Source organism: Oxyura jamaicensis, chromosome 2 (assembly GCF_011077185.1).
Source record: "Oxyura jamaicensis isolate SHBP4307 breed ruddy duck chromosome 2, BPBGC_Ojam_1.0, whole genome shotgun sequence".
Taxonomy (NCBI): Eukaryota; Metazoa; Chordata; class Aves; order Anseriformes; family Anatidae; genus Oxyura; species Oxyura jamaicensis.
In genome coordinates, this window is record NC_048894.1 from 48,010,237 (window position 1) to 48,033,368 (window position 23,132).

The 23,132-nt window shown below is 42.4% G+C and overlaps 1 protein-coding gene across 8 annotated transcripts in view; it reads right to left on the reverse strand.

Annotated features, from left to right (window-relative positions):
- NFATC1 (nuclear factor of activated T cells 1) overlaps nt 1-23,132 on the reverse strand; it is a 120,183-nt gene that overhangs the window by 89,820 nt on the left and 7,231 nt on the right. For all 8 annotated transcript variants that reach the window (XM_035317264.1, XM_035317262.1, XM_035317258.1 and 5 more), the window contains exons 2-3: nt 19,701-20,799; nt 10,591-10,750 (exon numbers count right to left, since the gene is read on the reverse strand). In XM_035317264.1, the coding sequence (XP_035173155.1) occupies nt 10,591-10,750; nt 19,701-20,799 (1,259 nt within the window). The remainder of the gene's footprint in view (nt 1-10,590; nt 10,751-19,700; nt 20,800-23,132) is intronic.

Consider the following 23,132-nt stretch of genomic DNA (forward strand, 5'->3'; position numbering starts at 1 on the left):
AGCCAAGGGGACAGGAATGTGCAGCTAATTATGCACAGCAAAGACGGACAACCCCTGCTTTATGCAGAACATGTATGATATGCTGATATTGCTATTTTGATGCAAGTACAGGGACAGAAATCAGCTAAATATAGCAAACTTCAGTGACCGATGCAAATTATAGACTTACGACACGAAGAGAGGTGCAGTTTGCCCAAAGACAGAGGAAAGTAATGGGAAGATTTTGTGAGTGATAAGAAATTTGGTTTTATCATCATTATGCCTGAATTGCTATAAAGACATCCAGTAAAAACTTCAAAGATGCACAAATTAGATGTTGATAGGCATGTGAGAAAGTCAGTATAATGGCAGCAGAATGAAAAGATGTGGTCATCCTTAGTTGATCCCAAAATCAAAGTGACTGAGAACAGAGACAGAGGAAAAGAAGCGTTCAACTGAGAAACACCAGAAGGAAACAGGAACACATGGGGGGTAGAGGGGAAACCTGCAACTAGTGTCCAAAGTACATCGGGTTTTTAAGAAGGAAAATGTAATGGATCTCCTGAAAACTGGCAAGGAGGTCTGCAAGAGCAGAGCACAGATTCTGTGGCTTGCTCCCCTTTTTCATGCCATTTTCAGGTAGTTGGCAGGCGCACGTGCTCATGTGTGACACTCTTTTGTAGCCCTGGTGCAAGGCAGTGAAAGTGTCTTAATCCGTATTTTGCAGCTGAATAACCTGAGTGACATTAAACAACACAATTAAGTGCCACTTTATCAATGCATACTCATTTGGTAGAAAACTTGTTAAGCTTGTGTTAAACATTTAATCCCACTTTATAAAAATTTCAGGATGTAATTATGTGCTTTGCTGCTCTGTAATAAAAAGATAATTTGCTCAAACCCTCTTACATTTTTTTCCTCTTATGTTACACAGAACTGTACCATCAATATTTTTGCACTAATAAGACTTCAAGTGGCAAGGGAGGAACACTTTCTGGCAAGGCCAACAGGAATTTTGCTCTTGACATCAGTGGGATTAGCATTTGGTGGTAACACCGTATTATTAATACCACAGAGAGAAAAACTTGTTGACGGGGACTTCGGTGTATGTAACTGAATTGCAGAGGAACTCCCCAAAATGTAGCAGTGCTGCATCTGCAAGTGTTGTTTACTGCTTTTAATGGGGCTCTACTTGAAACCTATGCAATAGACTTTTAAACGCTAGTGTACATAATGTCTGTATGCAAACCAAAAGCAGGAGTTCCTCAGTTTTACGGGGTATTGAAACATTAAAAACAGGTGTTAAAAAAGCGTATTACAGATCTGTCTGCAACCTGTATTATTTTTACCATGTGTGAGTAAATTGATCACTAGTGTGTTTCAATTGTTTCAGTGAAAAAAAGGCAACTCCTGCTAAATTATTTCTTAAACATGTGGAGGGAGGAGAAAGTTTATTAGATTTTGCTGCACGGACAGCATGCAACATACTTTACTTATGTGTATTTATATAGCAGACAGTGTAATGGATCATCTCTCTTTCAAGGCACGTATCAAAGAAGATCTCTTAAGCTATTCTTCGCGGGGAAAGGAGAGATAAACCCCTGCTCATAATGAAAGCTGCAACGTACTTCTAGAGAGCAACTGAGTAATTTGACACCATATTTTCCACTGATTCAGTCTGTTAGTTGGAACAATGACTGATTAAAATGGAAAATCTATATTATAACCACATATACTGACATTCCAGATTACCAAGTATAATACAGATGTGATTTTACTCTTCTCACATAAAAAAAAATAAAAACTATAGACCAGAAATTATTCCAGTGGACTTACATTGGTGTGAAAGTGATCTGAAATATGAACCGGCCTCAATGTATCTTCATACGAAATCCATACAATATAATTTTTGTGATGTAAGTTTTATGTAATTTGGAGTACTAAGAAGGAAAAAAAAAATAATTTGCCCTGAGATATTACTTTCAGAAACAGAGGACAGATGTCTAGTTGCCGAAGCAGACTTGTAAAAAAATTAATCACTTGCCTCATGCAGGTTAGCAGCATTTGGCAGGTAGGTTAGTACAGCACATAATGAAGCATCTGGCTTTTGGTAGGGCTGCATTTTAATTTTAACTGTGTTTCATTTCGGCTTTTGGGCCCATGTACACATGCAATAACCTGACAAGTCTGGAGCAGATTTGCTGCTTGGTAACATTGGTGTAGAGCTTCTAAATTGTAACCAAACTGCAGTCAACTGAGTCAAGTAGTAACAGTGGCTTATGCCCAGACCAGTTGCTGAGGTATCTGCCGAACCTCTCTATAAAATCATTTTAAACCCAGTCCTCAGCCTCTTACCCATTCACATTTGTATTTTGTTAAAAGCAGCCAAATTTACTTAGTTTAGCAACTCCTAAGCATATGCTTGAATTAAGTACACTATACTTAGTGTGGGGCACTTAGCAGGAGTGCCCCAATACTACTTTGAATATTTTTGTTTGTCTGGTAATCTGAGGTCTGGTAGTTTGAGGCAATTAAAAGGTCTATCCATGTTGTATTCTTCCTTAGAAAAGCAGGTACCTACTTGTAGCACTACTGATAACCTCTTCTGGCTAGCCAGAAATGTTTGCAGCTCCTTCTCAGACTCTTGTAAATTAGGACAAGAACTACTGAAGTTCAGAGAAGTCTTTCCTAATTTTGTAACTCTCATCAATTCTATGTGCTCACCCTGATGCATGCATTTGCAGTGGAAGGGTGCCTACTACTACAAATTTACTAGGGAAAAAAAGAAAGAAAGAAAATAAGAAAGAAAACAACAACAACAACAACAAAATTGTCCTTGTGAGACAGTAATCACTATGCAGATGCAGGGACCATTTGTTAACATGAATAGCTCAGGCATTTGAATAATGTTCCCAAAAGACAAAGATCTATTAGAGCATGAATTAAGCAATGGCTAATTTTGTTTTTATATTATAACCATATCTGAAGCTTTCAAATGCGCCAAAACCCTCAAGAATTTCACTGGCTGCTATTTCTCTCTTCTTGTATAATTTAAGCTGAACCACTTCTAATACTTTTTTTTAAAAAAGGAAATATTAAAAAGAACAGATCATGATAGAGGTTCCTGTCTAGCACATCTCAACAGTGAGCACAAAGAAAGGAACTGGGAACACGTAGCTCTGCAAGGGAACTTGCAGCAGTTTCACCAGCAGTACAACAAATGCCTTAGCCCAGCTGCTGCAGCTTGTGCAGGTACTTTCCTAGTGTACTGCTGCAAAGAAATTGCCTGTGTCAACCACTGATTATATTCACTTTTTTTGTTTCCATCTTCATTGAACACCACCCACTGACAGATACTACCAGGCTGACAAAACACTTGCTCTTCACTTCCTTAGGTAGAAAAAACAGGTAGGGGTAGGGGGCACATTTATATATATATTTACATTTTGCTTTAGACCAGAATGCCTGGAAGAAATGGAAATGGCAACTTCCAGAAAGAAAATTCAAAGACAGAGCAAGAGACATGGCATCTGCAACTTTTAGCAGGGGTGATGCAATATTAAGTAGGTGAGAAGAAGCGGTGGAAAGAAAGGACAAGAAAAGCACAGCACTCAGTCAAGGATGAGTCCTGATTCCTCCCGGGAGAGCAGCAATACACTTTTTTGAGGTACACTTCCAAAATAATGATGAATCACCCTTTCAGAAACCATTCAGAAAAAACTCCTGCACACTGCGATCAATTCACTGAGTGAAACGATGCAGCATGAAACCTGAATGAGGCATAAGAAAAGAAAGATTACGATTTTAACGTTCGCACTTTCCTTGGCCTTACAAAGACTTCTATCACATTCTTTCTAGACATTTAGGGGGTGTGTGCAGCTCACCACCAAAACCAGACGGACAAGGGGAGCAGAAAGGATGGTTCTGTGATGGTTATGTGTGGAGATAAAGATAACTCCTCTGCCTCCTTGCTAAGTCGAACTGTGATGGAAAATATCTGCTCAGCTGTGTAAAAGAGGTACCACGAAAGAACAACGGCATGGTTTGCATTTTATCGGTCACTGCCAGAGGACTGCTAGACGACAGCCCATGGAGCAACAGCAATGCCATGAAACCCCTTGTCACAAAGGATGAGGCAGAAAGAAAACTGAGAGAGGTCAAGGATGAGGAAAGCTGGGAGATGATACCCTCCTCCTTCCAGAAAGAATTGTATGTGAGGCTGAAATGAAGGCAAACCTAGGAAGCTGTGCTGAATCCTAACGGCTGCAAAGGCTGCAAAATCTTGTCATCCTAACAGACGGGACATGTTCTACAGTATCAGTCAGGCTGAGCGTAGGCGAGGTCTTGTTTTTAAAGGAGTGCAGAGTGCATCCCCTTGAGTGCTGAAAATTTAGTTCTTCGCTTGGAAAGGGCTGTTGCTCCAAACAGCGGAGGCCTGTCCCCAGGACCACTCATAAATCAGAGCTGAAGTTGCATTTTCAGGGTCATGAAATCCTCACTGGCTGACAGAAACACACTTTTCAGAGTGGCTCCTGTCTGGACTTGGCCTTTCCTGGACAGGCTATAGGCTACTTATATGGCTGTACTTGTGGAGTTCTTCTGTGGACCAACTTTATATGAGATGCTGAAAAACAGAAACTCCCCCTTTCCCAAAATAAGATCTAATGATGAAAAGCCATGATAAAAACTTTCAACAGGCTTTCTTCCATTCACTGGATTTATAGAAGTAATAGCAGCCTTAAAACATCTGTCATATCATTCTACTTTTCGGTTTTGATTATCTGTCTGCTAGTTTGAGGTTAGTTTTAACTATACACATCCAAGAAGTGAAAAAGTCATTCAGCTTAGATTTGCTCTTAAGAAGTACCGGCTGTCTAAAATCAGGCTATAAAATGTAGGCTCCCTGGCTGGTTTGTTGTATGGTTGCATGGCTTTGTGCTATTAATTGCAACCTGGCTAACAGGTGCTTGCTAGTGTCTTTATATTCTCACCACACGAAGGCATTATATTTCCATCTGGATAAAAGGGTGATGCTGTCTTCTATAAAGAAGCTAAAAAAAGCACAGAGAGGAAGTCCACTGTGGCACGGTAAATTGAATCATTGCTTACTAACATGAACATGGTCTCTTTTCTTCTCTGACAGATTAAGAGTGGTAAGGGGAAAATGATTAACATGAATTTTTCCACATCTAGTCCTCTTGGTCAGGTGTCAGATGGCCATGAGCTGGACACACCGCTTCTTCCTCAGGCTCCCTTGACTCACCCAGCAATGGTGGCAACCCTGTCTTTTATAGCAAACTCACAGGACTCAGGGTTTCCTACCAAGAAAAGTATTCGCACATGCACTACAGGTATATGAGACCTCCCATACTATGTGCTTAAAAATTAACCACAAGCTTGCTCTTGCTGCACATCGTCACAGCATTGCTGTGAAGGACTTGCCCTGCTCTGCCTGGAAGACCCTTTCTCTTGGGTTCCTTACCCCTTCATCTCCTTTCTGTCATCAGCTGTGAACACCTCTTTCCCGTCTTTTCCTTTAGCTCTGAATTTCTCTCTTCTCCCCATATTGCTGGCATAACTGTGCAGCTCTATTACCTCGTGTTGTCAATTATTTGTGAAGCAGTGTGCATGAGAAGTGCTATATGAGACCATGAAGTTCAACCCGAACATCCCAATTTGAATGCGTTTGCATTCTGGACTGACTGCTGCCCCCTGAAGTTAAAATGGTTTGATGTTCCCTAAGGGGTTCACAACAGATACTCACAGCTCTTGAGTCCTGAAGCTGAAAGGATTTAGGTACAAGAGGTGGCCAGTGCCTGGACCCTACTTCAGCTCAGTATCCAAAAGCAACAAAACCTACTGACTGAAGGGAAGCAAACAATAACATATCCCATGTGCTACTGGGGTGCACAAATAGGACTGAGCCATGTTGGTGCCTAATCGTGGTGATGTGGAGATGTACAGAAATAGCAAGTGCAATCACTTTCGATAAGAGTTAAATACCTGTTAGATATCTGTGGATATGAAAATCCCAGTGTATGCCTCAGGGCCTTTGAAAAATGTACCCAAAGCACCTAACTGAGATCTTCTTGAGAAATGAAACAATCCAGCTGTTTTGTACAGGTCTCCTGGCACAGACTGTGTAAATCAGCAGGCAAATCTTTTGTTTTGCCTATAAAATGAGGGAGTTCAGGCTTTTCATCTGTTTGTACGCTCAGATCAAATTCTTTATTGGAGCACACAAGACATACATATACAGCCTATACCATCTCATTGCAAAGCATGTGATACAGTGAAAGGCAAGATGGCATTCACTGTATCTTCAATATTAACTTTTTCAAGAAGAATACAAATCTGGGCCAATGCTGGGTTACCTAGATAACAAAAAACCAAACAAATAAACAAATACCAAACCGAACAAAAATCTTTATTTTCTTCCCTTTTTCTAACTGACTTATCTACCTCATGTTGAGACTGATCTTGGAGAAAATTCCTGGCATATTTTATGTCAAAAAATTAAATCATAACCATGGCTTTTGAATATGCTTACTTGACTGTTCTGTGCAAGTGAATATTTTCTTTCACCCTTTAGTCTAGTCTTCTATGGGAGTAATTCATATGCTTTAATTAAACATGCTTGAGTACTTGGATTTTATCTCACAGATACACCACGCCCTGCCTGTAAAAATTCCATCTAAGGCAGCCAAAGTACTTGACTTATTCCAAAGATGAGTTATTAATTAGAATAACTATAGACCCTATATTTATAATCTGGTGCCATCACTCCCCCAAGATCCCAAACTTTTACTTGCAGATCATTTACCCGCAGCTGAAACAGAGCCATCCTTGGCTGGAGCATAACCCCTACCTTATGTAACCACTCATAGCCACTTTTAAAATGAACAGCATGAGATAGATTGAAATGGAGGAAACTTTTAGGGTGTTCTGGATGTAAACCCCTTGACTTAAGCTCACCCCACTTAAAGTACAACTCTAACTATTTAACTTTTCTCTTTGTGGGTTTCCTCTACTACCCATTCACTGCATCCCACTCCATTCAGAGCAATCCTCATCCCATCCACATATTCCTGCACATGCTCTGGTGCCAGCACAATGCTAGCAGGCCTGATTTCACTCCCCAGCATGGTCTGAGCCCCAGGCGTCAGCCTCACCTGGCACTGCATGCAGTTACCTGATGCTTATGGCCAGCTGGGGCACCAGCTCAGCTCTGACTCAGAGGGGAGAGTACCCCAGTCTGAAATCATCAGATGCAATTATAACCAGCAAAATACTTCCATGAGCCAGCGAATAAAAGCCAGTGCCAGCCGTGAGCTCACCAGCACCGCTCCCCGGCACCTCTCATTTGCCAATACTCTGCAGCACTTTTAGCTCCCTAGGTGTGCCAGCTCACCACACTCTCAAAACATTTAGCAATCAAGAACAGAGATATCTCAGGGCTGCCATAGCAGCCAAACATCCACAAAGGCAAGGGAGAAACATGTGAGAGGTGTATATTGTGTTACAGGACTCACTGAAAACCCTCGTGAGCAACTTTACACTCCTAAACACAGAAGGGTGGGTGCAGCCATCCCACAGAAGGATATTCAAAGGAAATCCTGCTGGCATGAAACAGGCTGGAAGGCAGCCCACAGGTGTCCCCAGTGAGCAAGCCCCAGGCAGCTGATGGACAGATGGAAAGAAGGAAGTGTCACCTCCCTGCAGCAGGCTGGGGCAAGACTGCGCTGCCTTGGGTAGCCGTAAAAGTCATAAGCCTGGAGGAGCCGCTAGAGCCAAGTTAAAAACCCCAGACTTATTGTCATACCCACAAGAAATGCCCACCCTCCTACACTGCTGATCGCCTCATCCTTGCCTCAGACACCTTCTATTCCCGGGCTCTTCCACCTCCTCCAGGAAGAGAGTGGCAGCAAGGGAGCTACTGCCTGGAAAACACACCCCAGCTGCAGAGAAAGCAACCTCCTGACAATCGGTGTGTAGTTTTTGCTGGGGAACCATGCCACAAGCAGCAGATGCTTTTTAGATTTTCTCCTTCTCTGTCTCAGCATGCCCCAGAGATATGTGGAGGTATGAGTGTGAGAAAATCTTCTGTCTGGAAAGCAGGATCCAAGGGTGGGGGGGCTTCAAACAGAGAAGGCAGGAAAACACCTCTTCTGCATTTTCCTTGTGTTGAAAGAAAGGTGGAAGACCTTTGAAAAAGGCAGAATTTAAGCAAGCTCCCCCCAGAGCGCCAACATAGGGAAAGACCTGAGTGGCTGGAAGGGCAGGAGGGAGGAAATAACACAAATGAATAGTGCAAGATGTCAGAGCAGTTTTATGAAGGGTTTCACTGACTCAACACAATGGAAAACACTGGGAAATACTCAAGGAAAAAGTTTGATCTAAAATCTCACACCTGAAGATACTACTTGAGCTTACACATGGGTATTAACTTGGAGGTTTGGGATCCTTTTTGTATGACAGTGGATTGAGTCAACCCTTTGACCCAAACATCTGCAACATCTGGAAATACATTGATTCAGAGCTGCTTTTTACAGCTTCTGTCAGTTGCAATGTTATCAGAAGTTACTCCCTAGATTACATCCTCCTTTAATTATTTTAAGTATTTTACATGCTTATATATTTTATATTAATATTTATAGTATTTTATATTAATATTTATAGTATTATATATATATATATATATATATAAAGTATTTTCTTTTTTGACATTCATTCATCCAGCTCTGGTCTAAGTCAGAAGCTTTTAAGCAGTTCCTCAAACAGATAATTCTGGCTGGGATGGCAATATTAGTATGGAAAAGCTTTTTCATGCTCTCTTTTTCTGTTCTTTTTGGACAAAAGTATGTTCAGGTTGTAGTAAATGTACAGGAAAATACATTAATTTTTATTAGACCGGTAGAGTCAATTGACCTGGCTAGGACTGACTGCTTCCTCCCTTTCCTCTAATGCCCTTCTGCAGCTTCCTCTCCTTTCCTCTCTTCTGACAGTGTTTGTGTTTGTGGAAGTAGCACACTCACTCCCTACAGGCTGGGACGGGGGATGACAGGGGAAATGTCTGGACACATTTAGTCCAATTAAATGTTGGCATCACATTCAGTCTTTCCAAAAAGCACGTAGGAAACTTTAAACGTCAGGCAGGCCACTGTGAATTGATGCCTCCCCGTTTACGTTTCCTTGCATCAAGCCACAAACAGAGTAGGTATTAATTGTCGTCAAGTGCACGGCCACAACCCCCGCTTTAATATCATTCATAAGTGTTCTGCTAAAACCTTCAGTCTTTCAGCAGATCGCTTCCATAATCCCTTGTCACTGATGAGTTTTGGCAGAGATAAAGAGCGAACTCCATTTGCCACTGACAACTCTCCCTCACTTTCCCTTTTTAGCTGTTGCACCAGCACACAAAATCTGTAATGGCATTCCCTGCTGAACGTCGTTTCAAACTGGCATCATTCCTCCAAGCTACGTGTTTGCTAACAGCGTTTTAAGGCGAACAAACAAACGCACTCTGCACGTGTGGTCTGTGCACCGCCTTGAGCCACACAGCTTTTCAAAACACCGCTCTTCCTACAGAAAGGTTTGTGGCATGAACCCAAGTATCCCGACCACAGAGGCAGCTCGTGCCTCGCTCCCACGGATGACACCTGTGGGGTCTGCTGAGGGAGGGAAGTGGAAATACCTGGGGTCTGCTGCACAGAAGGTCACAACCCAGGCAGAATGTGCTGACATTAACTTTGGGGTGAGGAAGAAGCCACCATCAAGGGACATGGACAGCTGGCTCTCTCCCGTTACTTTTTTTAAAAAACAAAACAAAACAACAAAAAACAATCCTAAATCTTGTTCTTCCTGCTCCTGAGACAAATCCTTTAAAAATGACTGACACTGGTCATATAAATGAATTAAGGGTCAGTTTGCAGTGTTATTAAATTAAATGCTTTATATACAGAACTGAAGAGTTCTGTAGAATTCATGAAACTAGATTCAGACCTCAGATACTTTCCAAAGCGTCTAAAAGGGCTTAAGGAACTAAACAGAAAAAAGAAAAAAAAATCAAAAAGCCTTGCTCTGCACAGCGTTCACTGCAATATCCAAACCAGTGACATATTTCCATATTACCGCTATGGCTCTACCCTCCAACATGTGTTCACAGCTTTGATTAGATCCAACCACAAGTTAAGGACTAAATGTACTGAGACACGTCCCCAGCTGATTTCAGTATAAACTGCATGTCTGGAATGCAACTTCACAGACAGGTCCATGGTCACGGCATTGCAGCTAAGCATTTCCTAAGCTGTACATTGATGCACGGACAAAGCAGATATGCATTTGTGCCATATTCGCATCGATAGAACTGCTGAGAGAACAGTCAGGAGAAGGAAAATAATAGAGAAAATGGGTGGGGTTGCCATATTTGCAATAAAGGCTTGGTCCACCAAGTTTTTTTAAAAAATGTACTGCACAGGCATACTCGCATGCAGTGATCTTTGAGGACATGAAAGACCTGCCATCGCTTTTCAGGTTTGGAGAAGATATGGTGCTTTCCACAGAGTGCCAAGACCAACAACCTGTGTGTGCTTCCATTACACATTTTGGTACCTGCACAATCGGGTGGCCCCCAGCAGATGCCTTCACAGCCCCTCGGCTGCCTTCTGTCTCGTAATGAGCTCGGTGGTGGGATTTCGGCTGCACTTCAATACGCAGTTCATAAGGTCCCGAGTGAGACGGCAGCTGCCAATCAAGGGCAGGCAGGGATGGGCTGTAATGGAAAGGAAAATATATTAAAAATTAACATCAAGTACACTATCACAAACCACAAGCATCCAGCACTATTACTTTAGAGACCATGTTTCACAGTTCATCCTTCAACATCTTACATTTAAAATTTCATCAATATAGATAATGCCATGACATAAGTAATTTAGAAGGTAATGGTTATTTTATGAAGATTGAGTGTATTTGATGGCCCAGATGCTATCCAATTTGTAAACAAAATGGAAAAATGTTAAGATGCTGCTTACAAACATCTTAATATATTGATTCTTGAATCAAAAGGACAAAGGTAGGCGGAAAGATGCAGAGGAATTTCAGGGAGAGTATTTCTGTTGTGAAAGAGAATGCCAAACCAGCTCTGGAGAAGTTGTACGTTTAGTGAATCTAATGGATGTCAACAAATCCATTTCAGGTATAAAGAACAAAAAACCCATTTCCCAGCTTTCTTCCAAACACACAAAAAAGTCACAGAGTCTCAAAGTGAAGCTGACCTCTCCCTGGTTCACACAACACAAGAAAGCAAGATCTGAAGTCAGAACTTGGTTACAAATCCTACCAAGGATGACGCACAAGCCAGAAGAAAATCCAGCTCACTCTTCCGGCTCTGTATTGACTCAGCAATTACTGAACTATTAAGGACTCATTACTATCACAAAAGTAAGCAGGCCTGACAGTATGAAATGGTGGGGAAGTGCCATTCTTAGAAACCCACTTCCAGAGTAAAACCACACTTGAAAACACTGTCAGGAGAGCTCGTCTGTAAGAAAAGCCAAGCTGGTGCTCCGGGGAAAATAAAAAAGAAAAGAAACAAACAAATATTTTTGAAAGAGTGTTAGGCCTGATACAAATTTATTGACTTCAAAATTGGCACAAAAAAAGCTTCATAATGAAAACACTAATTTTATGCCCAGCATGTATTTCTTCTTTTGATAAATTCTCCTAACCAGGATGCCCTTCAAAAGCCATTGCAAGCAGTTAATTGGCACAGCTGCAACTCTTCCATCAGCCTTCATCAGCCTGGAGAAGAGGATCATCATGTGGGACAGCTGTCCTCAGCCCCCCTGTTGCCCCTTGATGCAGGATGACCCCCACACAGGACAGCAGGGTGACCACAGTGGTGGGCATGGCACTGCTGAGTGCCCCAGGCTGGACGGCAATGCCAGCCATGGCAGGGGGCCCAGACATGACGGAGGGCAGGTGAGCAGGTTCAGGGGGTGCACAGCTCCTGCTGGAGGCCGAGCGGAGGCTGGCCGTCCAGAATTTACTGCACTGGGTGCATTTATTACAAGCCTGTATTCAGCTGAAAGCTGAGCACTCCACACAGCACCACTCCAGCATGCTGGTAGTGGCTCCATGGGCATTACAGTACTCATATCCCCCAAAGCATCCCCGCTACCTCCCACTGAGGGCCAGAGGCTTTTACCACTCATACCCACCACTATAAGTAGCACCACAACCATACAAAGGAGGTTAGAAAGTGCACAAGTCTTCTCAGGCTGGGGTGTAATACCACATGCTTTCATTTAATTTTATTTTTAATGTTTATCCAGTACTTTATCACCAACATATTTCACTTGAATCTGCTAGTGCACAATGTGCATGTACGTACACTCATGGGACTTCACATGTGGCATCAAGTTTCTCTACGTTATCCTTCTTCACTGCCTATAAATTTGCCAGTTTGAGTGACTTGAGTGCCTATGGACAAGCACCACTTGCACTACAGAAATTACCAATTTCTGTAACAAAATTTGAAGCCATGCTACGGACAGGGCACCTAATGATCAAAACACTGCACCAACACGGCTCCCTGGGTTTCTATAGCACATTTACACTTTTATAAATTGTGGCTGCTTAAACCCAGCTGATATGGACGTTATCTCATAGCTAACACTTCCCATGGACTACATAGGTACTATTGCAGCCTTTGGGGGCTACCAAATGGTATACTGAACCAATGGTATACTGAAGGGGAGGTATTAGCACCTCTTGCAAACTCTTCAGCTATTAGACACATACCAAAAGACCCAAGAGCAACCTAAAAACTGTAGACAACTGACTATTGCATGAAGCCACTTTTCTTTGCCTAGTGCATTAGGTGCACATTCTTTAGTCTGAAAAATTCTAAAAAAAAAAAAAAATAATAAGAAGGACAAACCGTATTTGACTAATGATGAATGACAAAGCACAGCAAAAACAGCTGTGCCTCTTCTGGTGATGATCAGCACACATTTTTAAACAGATGTTTCTGTTTTTAAGTAAATTCTCACTTGATGAATCTTTTTTCTTTTTTTTTTTTCCCCCCCCCCCCCCCTTTTTTTTTTTCCCCTGAGGACACAGTATCTATCACATTGTTAAAAAAAATAATATTAAATTGGAATGGACTACTCTAACTGGCAGCACATAGTCCTCAAGTGAAGAAAGATTTTTTAAGATATATGGAACAAAATAATATTTCCATAACTAATTAAATCTCTTAAAAATTAAAATAAACAATTTCAAATCAGCACCTGAAAATGTCAGTATAATAAAGTTGTAAAATTGATATTCTCAAATAAAACCTGAAAATAAAATACAGTTTTAGTCTGCAATCTATAATCAAAATTCCAAAATACCACCTGCTCAATTATAAATCGACAATTAATGACAGTTTTCCTGATAAAGGAAGCAGAGTGATGCATTTAATGGTGTCATGGGTTGGGGCTGTCAGAGCTATTTCCTATGTTAGGTTATCATCACCATGCACTTAATTTCCTGCAGCTAAACATGGTTAAAGGAAAAAGGCACCAAGCAAGTAGCGTAGGGGTAAAACAAAATCTGGTTGCCGCAAACAAATCTTATCAGTTTGAAAACTACCCCAACTAGTGAGCATCACGTGGAGGGCAGAGAGCTGCTCCACTAGGAAGGGGAGGGAGGGAGAAGGAAAAGATCTTTGCACAGTCTTCATAGCATATATACATTAGTGCATTTCCCTCAGATTGAATTTTGCACCAACTGCAAATCTGTCCCACTCCTTTCTACACCATAATAAATTCCACTGTATTCATTTAAAATGCTATAATGAGGGATGGTTATTTCAAGGCAGGTTCACAAAAACTGGTAGACTGTAGAAAGCTCACTCAATGTAACTATGTCCTACATAAATCAGATTACAAAACAGATGAATAGTGATTTATTTTGCATACACCAGATACACAATATGATTAAATCAAAAACAGATTATCCAGTCTGGCTGACTTCTGCCTTTAGCAGAAAGATTTATCAAGTTACAGGGAAAAAAAAAAAAGAAAAGATATTAAGCAGCACACTGGAATATAGACAGGGAGGAAACAAAGCCAAAAAACTTCTATTAAACTTTGCAAAGGTGTTTAAACCCCATTTTCACAAGATTATTATGCATTCAGGAATGAAATTGCCTTTCTCTGCATAAGCTACTAGATGCCAAAGGCCACTTGAAAAAGATTTACAAACATTTTTGTCCTTAACTAGGCTGTTGTGCAAAAGGTGTCAGAACAACTGCTGGTTTCATACGGGGACAAACCGTTCTGCTTTGCCAAGTATCACAGCGTGGAGTCATCTACCAAAGATAGCTGCGTGACAGTGGCAAAAGCTGCTGCCCCACAGAGCAGAGTGGTAAGTGTGTTTCAACATCTGAAGTAAAGCAAGCGGCTTAGGAGGAGTGTGGCTGAGCCTCCACTAACCTTATTTTTACTAAGAGGGAGTGTTCCTCAGAAACAAAAGCATAAGCTTGAGAAACCACAGGGCTGCTGAGGCTTTTACCAGGCTGCTAAGCTTGCCCCTGTTCCAACCCTGCACCAAATGCAAATATGGTTACAATTTATTACTTATTACACATCTCACATGAAAGTGGATGACTGTTGAAGATCCTAGGGTGTTTTTTAGAAGAGTAAGAAAACAACAAGGATCCCTATAAGTCCACCCACTGGCTTGTGGTCTGAGAAATGCATGAGCTTTGTATTTTACCTGAGTTAGCATGGGTAGACTTTTTTTTTTTTTTTTTTTTTTTTTTTTTTTTTAATTTCCTATCTGACAATTGAGCAATCTGGCTGTGAACTGTTAACATACACGCTGTGTCCCACCCCAGACTTGGCTGTGTTTCTCTGACATGTGGAGCAAGTAGCAATTCCACCAAGTTCATGCAGCACTTTGGAATCCCTCACGTTGAGATCTAAAAATGTGAGTTGTCGTAATGCTTACAGATAATACTCAGCACAACAGTCCTGAAAGTTAGCATTCAGAGATAGATTAGCATAGGAAATTTTTCATTTGTCAACTTAGAGAAAGAACAAGAAGCTACCGCCATAGGAATGGCAGGAACAAGTGGCTTGCGTCACATCTCTTCTTGTTCTGAATTTAGTATCACGGTGCTAAAACAAGCTTGTGAAGGAAGGCCATCAACAAGAAGCTTACAGGGGTGTTTGAATAACTAAAAAGCAGTTAGAAAAAAGCACGGGGGGGGGGAGGGGGGGATTTAAATCAATCAAACAAACAAAATGGTTTACTGAGACAGGCTTCCAACCAGACCTCAGCCTGACAGTACAGCAACCCCACACAGTCAAAATTTTTTGAGATTTTTTTTTTTTTTTTTTTTTACACGGTGGCAAAACCAACTTGTTAAGTCTGTAAATACCCCCCATTTGGCATGAATACAGCAAGAAAGAGAAAAAGGCTGGAGATGTTGCAGGCTCTTCCTTGTCCTCTCCCTCCGTTCCCCAGTTAACAGCAGCTAGCCCCAAGAGATGGTCACCAACACATAGCCACAAGTCTCCATTTTACCGGGTCTTGTTAAGACAGCTCAGCATTTACTTTGTCTGAAGAACTTCCTCTGGTTTGCCATAAACAAAGAAGTTTGCCATGAATGCACAGTTCAGCAAATCTCGTGTTGCCGCACTTGTGACATCTTAAGATAGCTGGGGCCCTTTTTCATCTTTAGAAACCCCAATTTTGTGAGAAACTCACCTTCTCTCCAGTAAGGTTGTTCTCTATTTTATCATCTGGACCAAAACATCTATTTAAAAACAAAAATAAACAGAAAAAAACAACACCATAACAAAAAAAGTGCACCCAGAAGGTCCACAAATCAAAAGAATGTGGGGAAAAATGTAGCACTTTAAAATCATGATTTTTAAAGAAAATCATGCTGCTTGGGGCCTCAATGGATGATTTTTGTATGCTTGAGTTTAATACTGTCACAGTCACAAAAGTGGAATCCAAAAAATCCACAAAAAATAAACAAGCCCATTGATGCCGATAAAAGCCAAATGTGCTTTTGAAAGTGGCAGACAGATATCCAAACATACATTCTCTGTGTGCAAATTACTGCCTCCATATGTAAAACTACATGTTTCTCTCTGTGGTTTCAAGAACATATATGTATATTTTTGAGGCTGAAAAGGAGACTGAAGCTAAAAAATTGTGGCTTTCAACTGTTTTTTTTTTAAAAATAAACCATACAAAAAATACAGTAAAGAGCTTTTACAAACCACCTGGAACTGGGTGTCTATTCCTGGAAGCTCCTTTTCGTGTGGCAGACCTCAAACATGCCATACACCTGACCAAGAAATCCAACCACTTTTCTTCCCACCTCCCCCCAAGCTACCCTACATCTAATGAAAATTAAAGTGATACAGGGTAACACACTTATTGGATTAAACTGTTATTAAAACTGATATAAAAATAAAGTTATTTTGAGACTCAAAATAACTACAAAGCATATGAAGAAGCTGTTACTTTTCAGTGAGTAAGAAATTGGCTCTAGATTTCAAGTTGTGTTTGGTCAAGTAGAGCAGCAAAAGAAGACATAAAAAAGGCATAAAATACTCATAAAATGCTCAGAAATCTGGCATTGTCATGAGTGCCAATCCTTTCTGCTAGAACCAATAATGATTTGGGACATGCTGATGAGTGGGTAAGAAATAAAAACAGGATCTTAGTCTTGGAAAGAGTCACTAATACCATGCTGTCAGTACTGTCTCCAAATCCAAGTGCAAAAGTCAAACTCTGTACTTCCATCTTGCCTTTGACAGAGCATGAAAAAGTGATGTATAAATATCAGAGAAAAGAAAGCAACTGATTCAGCCATGGTTTGGGAAACATGGAGTATCACCTGCCTGTACAATAAATGGCTGATGGAGTACTTCTTCTTGTATATTGAGGTCTGGAAGAGGTATGATTCCCATTGCCACCTCACGGTTTGCTCCAAAGCTTCTCATGCTCATCTCTACTTGGTCTCTCAGTATCTTCTACACCAAAAGCCTTGGCCTGAGGCCATGGACAGCAGTCAAAGCACCAGGGACGAAGTCCCAGCTGCACTGGTAACCATAAGCAGCCTGCCTGCCTAGTGCTGTCCCTGGCAGCAGGGCCAGGGCCTTTCCTCTCTCCCTCTCTCATGACCCTCAGCACCTACACGCTGACTCCTGCACAGTAATCAGGTCATGTTGGTAGCCCTCTGTGGGGATCTGTCAGCCAGAACCTGCTCTGAAGAGCCCACAGCTGGTGGATCAGGGATGAGCTTCCAAGCTGGTATGCCTCACATTCCTCTTAAGAAATCAGAAGAAACTTGGGGGCATGAAAAGACAATATTTCTGTTGAGCCAGGCATTACTTTCTCTACTCTTAATATTCCTCTTTGTCCCAGTACTTGAAAAGCTGAAAACTGATTGAGTTTTAATTACAATAAATGAAAAACATCAATTTTAGAGGTGATACAAAGAAAAACACTGTTTCTCTTTTAGACTAATGCCTGCCATAAAAACACAGGAAAGGAGACAGCCACGCACCCAGCTCGTGCTGCTGGAGCTTATCCTCAGCAGGGAAATACAGGGGAATGAAAGACGGGAGGGGCATCAGTGATTTTCCAAGGCACGCTTGCTTTTGATGAAAATGTAATGCATATTCAGGAAGTGACAGAGGAGGTAATCAAATATGGTTATCTCAAAATCATTATGACCGGGTAGATTTTGGAGCCTGAGTTGTTTGTTGGAACTTACCCCTAAAGCCCCAGCATTTGAAATAGAACAGATGTGTAAAATAACAGGAAAAAAATCCAGATCTGTTGTGACAAATTCTTAACCAATTTTTTTGGAAAGATTTAAAATAACATAGTTTCTGTTGCGTAGGCTGTGATCCTGTTGACGTCTGTGCTCAGTTGCCCAGCACTCTCATATACATAAAACGAGAGGTATTTTTGGTGGAAGGAAGCATGGTCAGTGTATCTGATTGGTAAAATAACTTAAAATCACATTTCGACAGTAACTTCCAACTGCCCTAGAGCACAAGTTAATGAGATCACATGGAAACATATTGTGAACCAGGAAACATATTTTATATGAGACCAAAACAGTGGAAAAAATGTTAAATACACAATGTAGTGGGGCTCTGTTTTGTACACTTCACCTTTCTTGTTTGTGTTAGCACTCAGGAATGCTAGGTTGCCTTCTCACTGACTACAACAAAGTGCCTACAGGCGACTCTCTGCAAGAGAAAGATAAAAACATGTTTGGTCAAACTGTCACGTTTTTGCCCGTGCAGTCTTTGGCAAAAAACAGCCAAACACAAAAGCAAACGTCCTGCCTCTCCAATAAATTCAGACTATTTTACACCTTTGGTGGGAGAACACAATTTTTTTTTCTGAATACACGGGAAGGCTCTGACAGATTTGCTGGGTGTGAAAAGACCCCATCCCTGCACTGAAAGACAGCAAGCGCCCACCTGTGGGTGGCTCCAGCAGACACAACACAACAGTCGCATCTCCCAGCACTGAACTGGGCGAAGGTCCTGCCCAGGAGCTGGGACAATGCAGAGAGGACGATGGGAGAACAACGAGGATGGGGAGGGACAGCGCTACTGTAACATGTACTGTAACATGAAGTGCCACCGTCCACTCAATTTCAGTTTCTGTAGAAAGCACATAGCAGAGAAGTGCTAGGTAGAAAAAAATGAGACTGGCAAGGTTGAGAGCCAAGGAAGCTATCACTAATTAAAATATCGCAGCTATGTGTCCACATCTTTCATGTTGGCAAAGACAGTTGTGTTGTTAAAAGCAAGAAGCCATATGTTCTTGAAGAGGAAAAGGAGAGGGATTGTCAAGGAATGGAACAGGCCTATGAACTTTTGGAAAGCCAAGCTCTTTTTCTGCACCATGTGCCACTGTATATACAGTCTTAAGACTGTAATTGAGACCAAAAGAGAAAGCAATGCATGTAACTCAAATTCAGGCTATTCTTTGTTCTTTTCTACCTGGAGTCCTCCTATGATAAATAAATGTGACAAGTGTTATCATCTTATAAATAAGGTCTTCTTTAAACATAAAAATGGTGGAGAAAGGGAGAAAAAATAAAATCACTGTCCACTGCATACAGGAAAAGAAGATTGGTGCAAAGCTTTCATAAAAAGTTTCAGATTAAGTAAGTGCTGAAATAAGGTATAAAAGAAACATATTTCTACCCTGTTTGTACTGAGTGTCTGTAAAGCACAAATGTAAAGTGCCCTGTAACAGCACAATAATAGGAACATCTCTTAGTCCTGCAGCAAAAACATGTTAAGACATGATGAACAACTTCAATAAAACCTTGGTTTGACAGTACCCAATTGTCCTACTGCCTGTCAAGCTTCTGAATATCCCTGAATATCCTCTTTAGAGACTGGCTGGACTTGGGCTTGTACCCTGTGAAGCAGTAACCAGTTACAACCAATGAGCAGTCAACTCCTGGAATGGCCTTTTTAACCTTTCAGAGATGTATTCATGGTCACATCACACCAATGACATGAAGCGGCATCACAAGAAATGGCTAAATTAAATGAATGGATGGACTGATTTGGCTGGAAACAGATACGGGAAGGGGAAGAAGGAAAAAAAAAAAAAAAGTATACAGTAAAGATATTGCCAGGATTGTCCTCTAAGTCAGGGCTCCTTACCTCATGTAGGATGTAGGAGACAGAGACTTTGGTTTGGCCCACTGGTATGGATGCTGTGGCACAGACAGGTACTGCTCACAGAAGTTTCCCTTCCTGATATGCTGAAAGCTGGAGAAGTCTTCTGGTGACAAATCGGCAGTTGGCGATATGGTCCCATGATCCTCGCCAGCCGGTTCGGTTTTGAGAGTCATGGATGGGGTGTGGTCAATGGCGGTCTTCCTTGACTTGATGGGAATCCCATCATTCATATCTATTGTGCTGTCAGTGGTGAGAGCATTGATAGCAGCGACAATGGCAGAGCTGGTGTACTGGTTGGTGTTCCCCAGCCACGTCTCGTCTGTGACACTCACCCGCGGTGAGTTTTGTGGAGAAGGTGTTGGGGAGTGATGTGGCGAGTAAGAGGTCTGCCGGCCATTGAGGCTGTACTTTCTCTTGTTGCAAGGAGATGGAGGCCTGGAGTTGCGGGCCCCCAGCCAGTTCTCCTCTGTGATGCTCGTCCTAGGAGATGTCGATGGAGAGTGCCTCGGCGAATTGAGCAAAGTGCAGGCCACCATGCCACGCTGGTAGCCTTCCTCTGTGTCAGTGGTCTTCGGAGAGACACACGGGGACTGCCACGGAGAGGTCTGGGGCGAAGTGTATGGGTATGAGTAGTTGGACTCGTAGGAAGACGCTTCAGAGTTGCAGCTTCTGGAAGACAAGCTACTAGCTGGACTCAGGCAGGACGGGTCTCTGTATGCCTCGATGTTCGGTAAGTTCAAAGTGGCAGTGGAAGGTGATCGCTTTGCATTTGGGATGGCCTCCTCAACCTCATCATGGAAAAACTGGTTGTTGTTATGATGAAGTCCCATGTAAGAGGTGATCTCGATTCTAGGGCTCTCCAGTGCTGGAGCTCCATTAGGTCTGATGTTTGGAGGCAGGTAATACTCGGAGGCCCCACTGTCAATGTGTCCTCCATATCCAGAAGGATGATTTGTTGATGGGACTACTGAAATGACGGGATTTGATGTCTGAAGGCCATGACATGGAGTTGACAATGAGGAATGTGCCACATTTAGAGGCAAGCCAGCATTTACGTTTGAAGATGTATAATTATAGTGTTCTGGAAAACAAACAAACAAACAAAAAATAATGATATGAAGTGTTGCACATAAATACTCGCTTAGCAACATACCGATCTGGAGTGGAGGAACATGACAAAACACACAAGAGAACAGCACTCTTTGACAACCCATTAGACAGGCATGCCGTGTTAGGGGAGAAGCTGCAGACTTACATCCTTGAAAATCCTTCTAACTGAGCAGCACAAGACAAGCTGTCTTGTGACAGGAATGTACATGGACTGAATTTGTCTTGAGGGGACATATGTAAATCTTCAGAACCAAAAATTAAGTCTTCAAACAAGGGTGCATCAGCATTCAGAGACTGCAATGCTGCCCAAGAGATGTGTTTTTACATGTGAGCCTAATTCCCTCGCTGAAAAGCTGGAATATTAAAAACAAACAAACAAACAAACAAAAAAAAAACACCAACAAAAAAAGTGGAGGCAGACTAAAACAAAGAACATGATCAACTGCATTCTGTTAAAAAAATTATACACAACTGGAATTTCCATTACAGCGAGTTTCCAAACGGTTCCAGTTAACTAGGTTTTTGGAACGAGGCGGATCTATTGACCTGCTCTCATTTCTGGGACCACTTATCCTCCGGCCCAACTGGCAAAGACCAGGTGATGGATAAACATGGATGTGTTGCTACTCTGTGACAGATGAAATTCCACTGAAATTGCTGGTTCTCGCGCGTGCCACATTAAGCGCTGCCAGCAGTGTGCTCTTGGCCAACTCTCTAAGCATGTTACAGCTCCTGGTGTATTAAAGAAAGAGCACAGTTACACTGTGTGGAAAACCTAAAAAGTGACAGATCACGTCACAGACTTGCACCAACACAGAGGAACAAACCAGCCTTCATGCACCTTCATCCACGTTCATCCCTGCTGTGCTATGGAGAACCCGAATCCCAGTGCTGGCCTGCAGGAGACCATCCTTTCCTCGCCCCACCATTGGCCTGCTGGTGGGGCACCTTCAGCTCTACTCCCTCTGCCCTGGGGCTGCATGTGGGTCTCTATTGCCACCCAGGGACACCCCTAGCTGTGGACGGGGAGACAGGCAGCCCTTGGTGCTCTGAATGGTGGTAGGATTAGGAGTCCCCCCCTGTGCTTTCTGGCATAGGGAGGCCTGGCGTCAGCGGCACACTTGGGCCAGAGACCTTCATGCCAGTGTCAGTTGCCGTACTGGGAAAAGATAGCAAACCCTTGCTATCAGCCTGCTGAATTTGAGGTTTGGGTAATGCTGTTGTACAAGTTTATTTGCAGCAGGCTGGAAATACATCCCGCTCCGGCGCCATGCACAACCAGCATTGCCCTGGGTTTGTTAGGGCAGTGGCGCTTTCCCACAGGACAAGGGGAAACTTAGTGCACCTCTGGCCAGACGTGGTCCACACAGGGAACTGGTTCCCATCCCTCCCAGGTGGCAAGCTCCCAGCAGTGCCCCGTGTCCACCTTCCCTGCACAGATGCAGAAAAGCTCTGTTAATCATTGTGGCTGGTATTCCCAACACGACTCACTCCCCAGGAGCACTGTGGATGCAAACAAGCCTCCAAGCAGGTTATGCCAGCCAGTGCTACCGGCTATTCGCTTTCTTTTGTGTATGAGCTCAGCCCTCTCTGGTGTCATCCTCCGGCTATCCCATGCTCATGTTTCTCTCTGGCAACTACTCCGAGACAAATGGTACTTACAAAAAATTAATGTGCTCTAGCAGTTTCACAGCTACTCTGTGAAGTTCCAGCTGCTTTATGCCACATCAGGTAACATCCAAAACAATAAGAAACAACATCTTTTATACTCACTTTCTACTCTACCTTCAGAAACCAGGCCTTTAGTGAGAAGAGTCATTAAATTACAACAGAGCATACTGCAGATAAAACTGGATTATTCAAAGCATAATACAGCTTCACACACCAGTCAAACAACAAGCCAAGGAGGAAATGTGGAAAAAGAGGTGTCCCTTTGACATGGGTTATCTGACTGCAGTGGTCATGGCAATACACAGTTCTGCCTGAAGGACCAGAGCCCTCTCCTTCCAAAATTAGTTGCCTCTTCTTGCTGCCCTGTTGCATGGCAGCAGTGCTTGCTCGCAGCTACTGCAACCACTACTTCTAACTTTTCACAGAAAAACAAAACAAAATAAAACAAACAAACAAACAAACAAACAAAAACATAAAAGTGGCAGTCAGTGGTAAGACCTCCGTTTCAGAAAGCGTCTCAGAGAAAGGCTCTAAGCAGCGCCTCTGAGGCGGCCCCAACTCCTTTCTGCTTCCTCCGGCTCCGGAGGCAGGCGACGTCCCTGGCACTGTCCCAGCTGCTGGGATGCAGGCCCG